At 42.2% G+C, this 13,606-nt stretch overlaps 1 protein-coding gene across 2 annotated transcripts in view; it reads left to right on the top strand.

Annotated features, from left to right (window-relative positions):
• The first annotated feature begins 253 nt into the window (after window positions 1-253).
• Window positions 254-13,606, top strand: part of LOC122884405 (TBC1 domain family member 12-like) — a 28,182-nt gene continuing 14,829 nt past the window's right edge. For both annotated transcript variants that reach the window (XR_006379879.1, XM_044214317.1), the window contains exons 1-2: window positions 254-2,091; window positions 12,071-12,206. Coding sequence is in view for 1 of the 2 variants with exons in the window: in XM_044214317.1 (XP_044070252.1) it covers window positions 620-2,091; window positions 12,071-12,206 (1,608 nt within the window). In the remaining variant the exon portion in view is untranslated. The remainder of the gene's footprint in view (window positions 2,092-12,070; window positions 12,207-13,606) is intronic.

The raw sequence follows: 13,606 nt of genomic DNA, 5'->3' as shown, positions 1-13,606 counted from the left end.
TCACAATACTTCTGTGTTTACTTAAGTAAACATATTTAATGCATGATTTTTACTTGTAATGGAGTAATTATTATTATTTTTAATTATTTATTTATTTTTTACATTGTTGTGAATGAAATTTTCCGGTATCACTGCTTTGTTTATTTACGGGGTCAGCAATCCCATGATGCAATTACACCGAGTGGCCAGTGAGCGTCACTGTAAACCTCTCAGCGAATCAAAACACAGCGAGCGGGTTGGGGGGGAAGGGGGGCGTGACGTCATTGTTGGGATATTTTCAAGATGGCGCTGGACCGGGGACGGAATGCCGCTGCTGCAGCCAAACGCTGAGGGATTTGATTAATCTACTGCCTAGCGGCGACGTTAACTTCGCAAGACGGAGAAAAATATTGTTATTTCAGACCCCCAGAAATGAACATGTTACATCCGGCGAGTGTCAGGTAACGTTGAAGTATCCCTGGCTAAAATGGTAGCCCCTTCCTCCAAGAACAACAAAACCTGCTGCTGCTGCTGCTGCTGTTGCTGCTGCTGCTGCCGCGGAGCTCGGCCAACGGGGCAGGAGGACTCGTCGCAGGATTTTACGCCCGCGGCCGAGGCTCGCCTGGCGGACTGAGCGGTCATGGAAACGACGAAGGAGAACGGAGGGTCGTTTGCCGTCGACTTGAACGAGAACGAAGAAAGAGGGGGGAAAGCGGGTCATAAATCTTACATCTCGCTCAAAGACCACAGCACAGCGCTGCTAGCCGGTGTCGGCGGGGGTCAGGAAGCTGGGAAGGGGCATATTTATGTGACCGGTAACGGGAGGAATGTAAACAGAGACGCCTCGGTACAGCCGCCCCCGCACAAGAGGGAGATGTTGGATTTGGCCGCGGCGGAGAAGTACCTCCCCGGCCAGTTCACTGACAGCTGTGGGATTTCGGAGGTTTGCGGCGACCACGGCGGCCTGAACGGATTTACTGAGTCATTCGGCCAGGAGGAGCCGACAATGGTCGGGCTGGAAGGAGGAGGAGGTGGAGGGGAAGGAGGAGGGCTCGGCCTCGGCCTCGCGGGGACCACAGCCGCTTCCTGTCCAGCTGTGCTTGTGGGTCGGGTTTCGGCAGAGACGGACCGACAGATGCGGCAGCACCCTGCAGGGGAGAGGGAAGGGGATTCTGGCGGCGTTACCCCGGGAGCAGAGGCGGCTGACGGTGGCGCAGTCACCGGCTGTATCGGGACTTCTCTCCCCAGCGATCGGCTGCCATGCACGGGGAAGCACCAGCGGAACTGCACTTGCACCGCGGCGGCCCTCCCGTGTCCTGATGTAAACATGCCCAACGGGGGTGTTGACAGCCCGGGGTACGGCGGTCCCGGAGCGGATATCGCTTCTTACTGTAAACAGACCGGGATGTTTGCCAGCCCGTTGCCGGGCCAGAGACTCGGTTTATGCGACGTGGAAGTGAAAGTAGCCAACGGTGGTTTGCACATCGTGAACGATCCCAGAGCAACATGTGACTGGCCCGACTCTGACTGTCCCCCCGAAAACAACACCGACACCCATTTCGACCTGGGAGCAAGGCAGGAAAACGGGGCTGGGTCGGGATTTTGCCCGAGGAGCCAAAGCGACTGCAGCGGAACATTTGTCTCTCAGTGCCCGGGGGAGGATGCGCCAGCTGCGGCAGAGCTTCCTCACTTCGATCCCTCCTCCCCGGCCCCATCCAAGGGCGCCCCCACCCTGGGATCAAGTGCCAAACTCCCCTCGCCCGGCCCGCCGACCCTCTGCAACGTGTACGGTGACAGCCCGGTCTCTGAACCGAACATCAGGGAGGATGAGGAGGATTTCAGTGACCTCAGTTTACCCGTCAGACCGCAGAGTCTGAGGACTAACCCTAACCACGCGGTGTCCCTCAGCTGTGATGCCACCCCGTTGTCCCCCGACGAGGACGGGGGCTTTTATTTTGGAGACGAGGGGTATGAGGAGGACTTTCGAAACGTTTTGGAAGCGGGTCGCAGGCAGAGCGCTCCAGACAAGATGCCGGACCTGACAGAACAGACGGACAGCTCGGACTCCAAGCTGATGCCAAAGAGGTTCGGCATCGCTGATTTCTTCACCAGGTAAAATGAAGTCTCACACACACACACACACACACACACACACAGGTGGTGAACGTGTGCACACAGTCCAGTGATGTGGTAAATATACAAAAACCCAAAGCTGTGACAGTCACACCTGACTTTGTTTACCCTACAAGGTCCTGACTGCTCATGCATCTTATGAATTGACTTTATAAAAAAACCCCACAATCCTCACTCCTCAACTGAGTGTTTGTAAAGCAAAATATTGAAAAAAGAAAATAAGTCTCCAGACACTTTCACTATTTTCAGAAACACAGGTGAAAGGTAGAGTCAGTGGTTTCCACTCCTTTTGTGCAACCATCCCCCCTTTTAACTGTACATTTTTAGGGAATGTAGTACTTGGTCACCTTTTCTTGAATAAATATAATACCACATACTAGAGCTGCAAGTCACCATTATTTTCATAATTATTTAAACAGTAAAATGACCAATTTAAAGACCAATCCCTGAGTGGTGAACCCAAATAGCTCACTTATTTAATTTCATCTACTTAAATCACACTTAGCTTTATCAAAACAGTCTGGTTAGCAGCCAAAAATACACAAACCATTAATGTTATAATGAGAGAAAGCAAATAAATCTTTCAGCATTGCCCCAAATGCAAAGACTTAACACACACTGGCCACACAACACTCCAGACACAATGTATTTTGACATGTTTTTTTGGCAGGTAAAGTTGCTTGCAGTTGAAATGAAGTTTGAGTCGTTGCAGAGTGTGTAGGCCGGCCTGCTGAAAGCTGCGGTCAGGCCAGAACTGATGGAGAAATGCACTCGGATGCTGTGACGAGAAGCAGACAGGAGTGGAAATAACACGAACGAGGTTGCAGGCCTAAGCTTCTGAAGCTAACTTGGCTAGCAGGCTAACGGGAGTATTCCACTAGTAGAAAAACTCAACACCTTTTTATATCACATATTTTACTGTCGTGACTTTCTGTCCTCACACTCCCTGCTGCCGTGCAGCATTCCTCATACCACTTGTAGTGTTTCTCCATAAATTGGGATATAAACAATCAACACTTTCTGAAGGTGAGGTTCGTCCCACCCTCTGTAAATCTGGCTGGACATTGGAGTGTCAGTATTTCACAGGTCAAAGTTCAACACAGGTGAATTATGACCAGACACAGATTTTTGAATTTGTCTGTGGACTGGGCTTCAATAGAAGTGAATGAGAGATGGAGCGGGTTTGCGGAAACACCAAACTGGTAGAATTTTGTGCCCAGTCTTGTTCTTTGCTCTACAATATCCCCTCATCATCAGTGGGTCAACGGTGTCGGGGGATTGGCTGAGTTTAAATCCCTTCGGCCGTGTGTCCTCCCACCTCAGCTCGTCACCTCCTCCATCTGGCCCGGATGTCATTAAATGAACAGATCTCAAGTTGTAATGAGGATCTGGCATTCTTTCAGCAACTGGACAGCTTTTGCTAACGTGACAAATTGATTTAATTTGGAGATATTTGTGGTTTAACTCTTTGCTCTCGAATGAGCTCCTTGTTTGTTGAGTTCTGTCCGATGAGAAAAAGATCTTGGTGTTCGGAAAAGGAATAAATGATGATATGTGAACTTATTCCACATATCCCAGTGTACTAATCACAGATGTTTGTTTAGAGGGGTCATAAGTCAATTATGAACAAGAGCAGCACCATCTGGAGCAATTTTGGGGTTGAGGTTGTTCATGAATATTTTGACACAGTGGGTGTGGTACAATTTAGGGTCCACGGTGACGTGATCTGCATACTAAAACACATTACAGGTACCCACATCATATGCAGCAAAGAGACTTAAACAGAAACAAACAGCAAAAACAAAAAGTTAGAAGCACCTTCCTTTTTAATAAACAAACAAAACAAAAACGCACAAATATTTATTGACGTTTCTTTAAGCACACAAATCAACTGCAGTGCACACAGAGCTTCAATGCTGCCCGAACACTGAGGTTGGAAAGGCTTGCTTGAAATGTATTTGCATGTTACATTACAACCACTACTTACTTTCATCCTTTTTTGCACATTTGTTTATTTGTGCAGAAGCTTCAATCAATATTTTTTTACTTTTTGCAAGCATTATTACATCCGACTGATTATATGTTGTTTGTCATTTAGCGACTAATCTGATTCCTCTCATAGAAATCTACCTGCGTTAATTTTGTTATTCCTAATCCCTCACACTGGAAATTGGGAATAATCAGATTACTACATGCACTGACTGTAGCACTTTCCTTTGTCACAAGCGTGTGTCCTTTTGTCCATATGAGTATTTTTCTCCAACCAGAGAGGGACAGAGATACTGTGGGTTGATTCCATATTTAATATCAGGGATTAAAGAGGATCTTAGCTGGGCGAGTTGACCATTTGACATATATCTGTGTCTTTTCATAGAATCAGAGCTCCAGTCTGGGGCCTATAGCTGCGTAATAGCTTGCATGTTAATCATGCCCCAGTTCCGTATATGTGCAGCAAGTGATACAGCAGGGCTCAGTGAGCATCGACTCGGTGCAGCTGCTTTCCTCAGGGCTTAGCCCACATTCACTGCTCCCTCGGCTCTTCTGCTTTCTATTTCTGAAGCCGATTCAACCATCAGGCCGATCCATCACACCATTTAACCTCCGCGCCACTGCCACGATGCAGCAGAGATGTTGTGACTGCGTGAAAAAGATAACATTTTCTCAGTTCCTGAAAAGTGGATATTTCAGGCATGTCACAGTCACATGATCTGTTCCAGATCGGGTTTAAACAACCACACTCGCAGGTGGTTGGACAAAAACCTTAGAATTACATCTGAGAAAACGTTTGACCTCTTAGGTTGGATCTTAGGGATTTTTCTTCATTTACAGTATTTGATGCTACACTGTGCATATACAGTAAAGAAGTATTTATTTTTTTAACACATTATTCTTATATTTCCTTTTCCACAAACAATGGATTATCCTAAAACAAATGTACTAAAGGAAAGATTGTTTTACTCAGCTTTAGTCACCCACTCATAATGTACAAAGTCCAAAATCTGAACAAACAAACTACAAAAAAGACAAAAAACCCAGCTGTATTTAAGCGAGTGGAACACATAGAAACTGCCTTATCAATACACGATATCCCAGCCCAAATACTAATAATACACTGTTATAGAAATCCACAGATAGTGTCGTCAGACTTCTGGCTTACAGCGGACCAGAAACAAGGTTTAGGTGTGGCAGAATCATGTCTCTGGTGCTCAGTCTGACACCATGAAGCACGCGAAGCCTTTTCAGAAGTCAGAGGAGAGCCGAGCAGGTCGGTTGAGGAGATCAAAGCGGCAGCCTGGAGGCAGACAGGTCGGCTGATAACTGAAGCGCCGGTTGTTTAAATCAGCAGGAGGGAGAGTTCAGGCTGCTTTTACAGCCACAGCAGCACCTCTCACCTCTGCTACATCCAGCCCAAAAGCACAACACTGTCTAACGTGATGACAAGAAGAACATTTACACTTTACATGCGAGTCTTTGGCTCAAAGACGGACATTTTTAAAAAGTTAATAGAAGTTTAAAAGAGGTTATATGTACAACTGTACCTTGCTAAGATGTTGTGGTCAGTTCACTCTTGACCTACAGCTTTTGTGTTTGTCTGCTGTAACCACAACACAGTTTTCCAGTGCTGCTGGTTGGGATGTCCAGCTCAGGCTAATTTGGATTCACCTGATTCTAACTGGAGTCCTTTGATACAGAGTCTGATTCCAGTACTTATTGTAATGATATATTTATGTTTACCACAATGATTTATTGTTTCCAGACCTCTGAATTGCTGCCCGCATCTCCAATTTCTATTGTTGACTTTTGGGATTAAGAATGGGGACGTCATCTTCCTTTGCCAGAGCCAGAAAATGTCATTGAGTGTGGATGAGGCGGACGCAGCTGTACAGGTTGTTCTTAAATGAACATATCTCTTCTAGCGACACAACAAACGTTAACTGCTTCTAGCAACTGCTACCACTCCTTTTGTGTTGATTGAAAATGGCATAGGCGAGACGGAGATGTCAGTCACCACTGATTAACAAAATATTCCACACCCCCTTCCAAACAGTGTCAGGCTACAACAGTACAGCTTAAAACATAAATTAGGCCTACATTAAATAAAAAAACAATTCAGATACTGCATGTTTGACAGTTGAAAGAAAGAAAATTGTGTATTCTGAACTAGGGGAGGCTTCAGTTTCTTATTAAATAACTAACTGCACTACATGCCCTTTACTTCAGTTGATGTGTTCTTCCAGTGTGACTTAGACTGAGTTCAAATGTTGGAAAACAGTGTAAATATTTGATCACCAACATTACAAGTACTAAATAGTAGTGGAACTGCACCCTGACAACATTCCTGTAAATGGCATACAAGGAAGTGAAACAGGCTAAGTGGAGGTGGAACACTTCTGTCCTGAAATGTTGAAGACTTCCAAGAGACGCCAGAGCAGTTCAGAGCCAGAGGGGTAATTTTTTCTGTATTTGATTACTGAAGCAGTAACATTTTGTATAACTGGCAGGTGTAGGAAAACTTCTGTTTGTTAAATCTCCGTCTGTGTCAGGCCTGGTTTTGGTTTTGGACGCAGGCAACAGCAGCTGGCTTGAATGTCACGGCGTCTCAGAGGAAATCCAGACAGACGGAGAGGAGCGGCGAGGAGAAAACAGCCCTGCTGGAAAACCTCCACGCTGGCTGTTTGGTTCGCGGCGCTGAGTGCAGGTCAGGGAGGGTCAGTAGCAGAGAGGATCAAATCCACTCATAACAAATACAATCAGGAATGCTACTTTATTTAAGCTACAACTATCAGCTTAAAGCAGTTTTACAAAACAAAACTTTCAGCTTTTCACTACCAGCTTCTCTTATTGTTTTAACATTTTGTGACGACTTTTCTCAGTGTATGACTGCCTCAAGGTTACACGCTTCAGTTTATCCATCGGTAAATTAATTATGGAAATTGTAGCGCTCCCCATACTATCAACCATCTCTCATCCTAATTCTAATCAGCCCAAGTTAAGTGCAACTGTTAATTAGCAAAAGAATATCACTGAAATGGTCTTGTGTTTAAGAATCACTTAAGGAGTTTTTAAAAGCCTCAACAGTTTCAGCTTCATCTGTACTTTTGATTCTTCCAAAATGCATACTGGTAACAGGTGTTGCTCTCAGAACTAATTATTATGTTATTGGAATACTTTTTTGCATGACACAACAGCTCTGATCACCTCCGTGGTTAATTATTTACACACACATTCTTTCCACTGCACTTTGGGGAAAAAGGTATGATCCTATAACACATACCCACAACTGCAAACACACACACCCACACATGCTCATACTGTATCTGTTGCATTGCATTTCTGGCTTCTTTCTTGCTCTGCTAAACAAAACAAGAGCCACAGTGTAATGGCTTTTAAAGCTGCAGCTACAGGTGTGCTGTTCAGGTGTCTGACACCACCGGGAGATTAAGGCTGCTACGGATCTGAGGAACAGCTTGATGTAACCGACACAAAGGAAAACGCTGTGCTTTATTTTTCTCATGCTGGAGTATGAATAGTGACAACCTAACCTGTTGTATCAGCAGCTCTTTTTCTTCTTTCCAAAAGGTAGATACATCTATTTACTGTATTTGAGCATTTCAGCTGTATATATGATCCACATTTGGCTCGAGCGATCAGGGTTTTTAGAAGCTGAAGCCCAGGAGCTGGTACTGTAGTAGGTTCAGTGTTTGATCCTCTGTGTTTTTCAGGTTTTTTGTCTGTGGTCTTCAGGCTACCAACATTTACACCAAAAAGTCTCATGCAAATTAGAGTATGACTAATTTGATTAAGAGCAGCTCCCTCCGGTTGGTAAAACCAGACAAAATGAAAGTTTAAAAAGTAACTTCTTCTTTTCTATTTCTGGTGTGTTGTTTCACAAGAAGTGAAAAAGAAGATAAATATGTTGACATTTTTCAACCAATGTCTGTCACAACTTTTCAGTTTATGTTCAGTTTTATAATTTAAACCAGTACAACTTCTCTCCAATGTAACTCATTTTGTTATAGCAGATAATATTATATTAGATTGTTACTTAAAGGTTCTGTATATGAGATTCTGAACATTAATATAGCAGCAAACAACGATTTGCTATGTAAAGATATGGTGGAGTGATGAAGTCACACTCCCTCAGCCTGTGTTGTCATCTGAGCTTCTCTGTTCTTTGTTTTGGGTAGACGTCCGGCTGCACGTGCGTTAGTGCACGTGAGTCTCTCATTGTAAAACTGTTGGTTTTGGAGAGCGATATAACGGCTGTTTCTTTTCTCATCTAACGCGGCAAATTAAGGATTTATTTCGACCAAAGGTTTTCGAGTTGGTGATTGTTGGAACAGTGGAAAGACTAACACAGACTGTTTTGGTGAGTTTTTATTTTGTTTCTGTCCAGTTTGAATGAAGTGTGTTTTTACGCTGATCTGCGAGGTAAAATTACTGTTTTTCTCAAGGGAGTCTGGTGGGCCAGAGCCCCCCTTTGTTCTGGTCTGAGATGCTGGTGCTCTAGTGCGACATTTAGTTTAAAGACAGGCATAATTGATGAAGTTTGTCATGGTGGGTGGTATCGCCTGTGACCTTTGGTGCTTGGTACCAGTGTAATTTTATCCACTCGAGGGGTGCAACTATTATTTTCTTTATTGATTAATCTGCTGATTATTTTCTCAATGAATCAATGAATCTTTTTGGCTATTAAATGTCAGAAAATAGTGAAGCTGCAATCACAGTTTCTCAAAACTCAAGGTGACATCATCAAATTGCTTGTTTTGACTAACAATGAGTACGAAACCCAAAGCTAGTTTGCTATCATAGAAGAAGACCAGCAAATGTTCAAGCCAAGTCATTTATGCCATTTTGGCGTAAAAATGACTTAAAATGATTAATCGATTATCAAAACGATGATGATTAATTCACTGTGGGTTGACTAATTGATTAATCGACTAATCGTTTCAGTTCTAGTCCACACTACTTTTGAAACAATTCAATTCATCGATTAGTCAGTCCACAGAAAATGTATCAACACCAATTTTGATGAGCCTTAAAGTTCATTCTTGATCTTGGAAATAATAGTTTGACAAAAACCATTCTTAACCCAAGGTCCCCTTACCTTTTGTAGAGCTTTCATTTGCATCTCAGAGTGTTCAGATGAAGTTACTAGTGAACCTTGAATTTTGATAAGCGATTAAATCGTTTTAAATTAATTTTTCGAGCAGAAATACAAAGCAGTGTTTGGTTCCAGCTTCTGAAATATGATGAATTTGTATCAATAAGCTCAATATCTTTGTATTTTGAACTGTTGGTCAGACAAAACAAGCAATTTGATGTTACCACGGGCTCTTGGAAACTGTGATGGACATTTTTCAAAATGTTCTGACATTTTATAGATTAAACAACCAAACAATTGATAGAGTGAATCAGCGATGAAAATAATCGTTAATGGCAGCCTTACTCCACACCATCCCTACCATCATTGAACTTATTTTTTCAAAAAAACCCGACACACTCAGGGAGCCTCAGCACAGACATGCAATACACAATAAGCTATTAAAGCTCTAATGTAAAGTGCATTGTCTTAATGTAGCAATATTCAGCTGTCAGTGATTATCTAATGATGCAGTGAAACCGTGGTAACCACACAAATAAACAACAACTTCCATCGAGAGAGATAGTCGGGCAGTTCAGATTAGTGCTGAGGGAGAAGGAGGGACATCTAGGAAACAAATGGACGGAGAAAACTGATGGCAGGTTTACCATCACGGCCAATAATGAGTGAAGGGAACAACAGAATCACAAAATAAAGATGGATAAGGTGTATTAACAATGGGATCATGGTGGTCATTAACGCGGTTGAAAAGGAGTATATCCAAAACTTAGTCCATACACTGGAATATCATTATGAGCTGTAAGGGAGAACACATTTTTCTGAAAAGGCTCTCGTCCTTCTTTTACACAATTATTAGTGTTCATATAGTACAGTAAAAATGGTACACACAATTTCTCTTAATGTGAACAAAATCATGGAGACCGACGGCAGAAAAAAACATGGACAAAAAATAAATAGCTGCAATTTGTTATGATGCATTTTATTTAAAACAACAAATACTAGGTTGTAAAGTGAGGAGGCTCTGTGCAAAAATAAATGTTCAAATTAAATGATATAGCACATTCATATAAGAAAAGACTTTCCTAAATACTTATTGTGATATCAGGACGTCCAAGTGTTGGTCTTTGAAAGAGTGAAGAAAACTTTTACTGTGTACTAAAGCAACAGCGTTATGTGTGTGTTTGTGTTTGTGTGTGTTCTCTTTTGCAACTCCACTTCCTTTTCATAATTCCTCCAGTTCCTCTCCCTTCTTCCCTCTTTATCTTCCTGCCAGCTGTTCAGCAAACTCTTCCACTGAAACAAATGTAAAAGTGTTGATTTGGCAGCTTTTTTCTCCTGCATCAGTTCAAAAACTGCTGCAACTGCACGACCGTGGTCAGAATGATGATTTGGATTAATTCATCGCATGACGTCTTCACTGTTTATAACTGCATTTCTTCCTTCATTTGTTTGAGGAACTGAATAATTCTTCTGAGTCTGACGTCAATGACTTTTCATTTCAGAGACCAGTGGAATAATAAGGAATAACTCTAATAATAATAATAAGGGAAATTGTAAGAAAGTCTGACTGAGCAATAAAGAAAATGTACAGAAGTTAATTACAAGAGTGAAAGTCTTATTCTGAAGGTCTAGTTTCTGGGAAGTTTCCTGGAAAGAACTATATAATTTGGAATTAATTATAGGGAAATATAGACAATGTTCTGAGATTGTGCACATAGTAAGTACCCACTCCTTTACTGAGTTTTTGAAAAATAATGTGCAAATGATATAGTGTTGGGTAGACTTTATAAGTTGTTGTTGATTGCAGTGGAACGTCCTCGAAAGGATGATATAGAAATAATATAGAAATGTTGATTTATTTATTGGAAACCTTGTCCCTGAATGATGACTTAAACTTCAAGTATGCCAATTGAACACAATGTCCATTTACCCTGTAACTAGTACCAAATACATAGTGCTTAAGGAAAAGAGCATCAGTTCCTTTCTAGGACATTAATAGCAGACTGTAAAACCCATAAAATAATGTGTTACCATCAGGCTTTCACTGCAGCAACGTAAACATTACGTTAATTTAGAAGAAAAATAGGAACACTGGTGAATTTTTACAGTGATTTGGTTCATTTTTGGTGATTTGGTGTATACATTATGTACTGACTAACTTAAAGTTTTAACTTCAGTATAGAAAAACAGATAATGCTACACATAACTAATATAGTCAGTCAGTCTCTCTATCAATGATAAAAGCCTACGAACAATGCTGTGCAACTTATTGTCATTGCTATGTTGACCAATGGTGGAAAAGTGCAGCCAGGTGAGGCTGGACAGACGTCAGGTTTTGAGTTGCAGTCCGGCCTGCAGTGCGTGGAAAGTTTTCTGGATGAAAGTTTTCCTCTTGTTGCTGTTAAAGAGACACGTTTGGATTCCTGCTTTTATGTTTCAATTTGTGGCTTCCTGCGTAGAGACTGTTTCCTGCAGTGATCATATCATTGACACCAGAATTAAATTTGGATAAACAGGGAGAATGTGCAGCATCTCAGTTTGGATGGGGCCCTGCTGCACACATGCTTCGTGATTTAAGGCTGGACGGTCTGTTTTTTTTTTTTTACATAAACATGTGGTCCAGTGAAGGTTTAAATGAAGTATAAAAAAATGAATAAATGTTTTCCAGGAACATAAAAAGGAAAGATATGTTATAGTTATGAGTCAGGATAAGCTGAGATGCTGTGGAGATTTATAGACCCACGTCATTGCTTCCAGTTCTCTTTAAATCGAAGAATTTAGCATTGTTTAGCTTCAGTATGAGCAGATAAGCAGTAATATTGATAAAACCCATTCTTGTTGTCTCTCTTTCAGGAGCCTGTTTTCTAGGAAATCCAAAGAATCCAAGGCGCTGTCCCATAATGCAACAGGGTGGCGACTGTTTGGCAAGACAGCAGCCAGAGAGGGCGATCCAACTAAAGACCCTGCCTCCACGTTGTCCACAGAGCAGGTCGGTTCTTTAAACACACACACTGACATCATCACAATCATGTCCAGTCTTTCAGTTATAGTTGGCGAAAGTCCGGAGTAGTGAATTTGGAGGAGTTAGTTCTGGTTCATTTTCTGCATAGACAATGTGTGGTTACTCACAGATGGAGCTCTTCAAGTCTTGTATGGACTTGAAGCTCCTGGTTGAATCAGCAGTACAAAACATGAACAACTGTGTAAGAAAATATCTGGTTCTTAAATCTTATAAATTCTTATAAATCAGGTGATACAGAAAAAAAAAACAGGACAAAAGTTAATTACAACTCCCAAGGTGCGTTTCAGTAAGAAGCCATCATTTAGGCTAACAGTTTATGTCAAATCATATTCATATTCCGGGGTTAGTTTTGGTTGAATTCGGAAACTATGACACCTTGTTTTGCTCCCAAATGCAATGACAAAGCATTCTGGGTTTGCTACAGCTCTGATTCACACATCTGATTGACTTGTTCTCCTTCGCAATGGTGGCTGAGGATCATGGGTATCGTAGTATTTAACCATACAGCAGCCATATCGAACCGACGGAAAAATACGATCGTCTCAGAAACAAAGTTGGACACATACAATCTGATGGTCATATTTCAGACCTGTAGTATCATTAGGTTATCCAGGAGAGATAATATGTTGAGGAACACTGAGGAGATCATTAAAAGAAAACTTTTAAATGGAAATAAACTACAGGGAACAATACTTTCAGAGCCAATGGCTCCTCTCCTGTCAGACCCTGTGGCCACATAATAGAAGAGGATGACAAAAGTACTCATCATTACCACCACACAGATAATAGCAACATGACAATGCTAACATGGTCAAGCATGCATGTGATTAAACAGAATATTATGCAGCAGATGTAGAACCAAGCATCAGGTTTTACAGTAATCATGTTATTGCGGTGCACATAAAAGTGTTCTCCTATTCCCTGTATTAGCTTGATTTCTTTCAACCTGGTTTCCTGTGTACATGTAAACATAGTGAAGAAATAAGGGCTGAATTTGATTGGTTGGCCTGATGATGTCTGTTTGCTAGCCTGAGGCTCCAGAGGCTAATGCTGTTAGCCTGCGTCTGTTTACATACAACATGGTGGCTGGAATCAGACTGTGAAATGGATATACTGTGTGTGTGTGTGTGTGTGTGTGTGTGTGTGTGAGTGTATGTGGTCGCTAGGCAACTTCCACACACAGCCAGCAGCTGAGGAAGCAGGTTATTACCCCCTCACCCCCCCGCCTCACCCCTACACACACACACAATCCCCCTCTTGATGAGTTGTATAAGGCCCTGCCAGCAATGACACACACACACACACACACACTCAAACACTAACAGCTGTTCCTCTCCTGTCAACTAGAGCAGGTGGTATCCTGGACA

The sequence above is a fragment of the Siniperca chuatsi genome, linkage group LG11 (assembly GCF_020085105.1).
Source record: "Siniperca chuatsi isolate FFG_IHB_CAS linkage group LG11, ASM2008510v1, whole genome shotgun sequence".
Classification (NCBI taxonomy): domain Eukaryota; kingdom Metazoa; phylum Chordata; class Actinopteri; order Centrarchiformes; family Sinipercidae; genus Siniperca; species Siniperca chuatsi.
The sequence above is the reverse complement of the archived record's forward strand: the minus strand, read 5'-3'. Positions and strand labels throughout refer to the sequence as shown.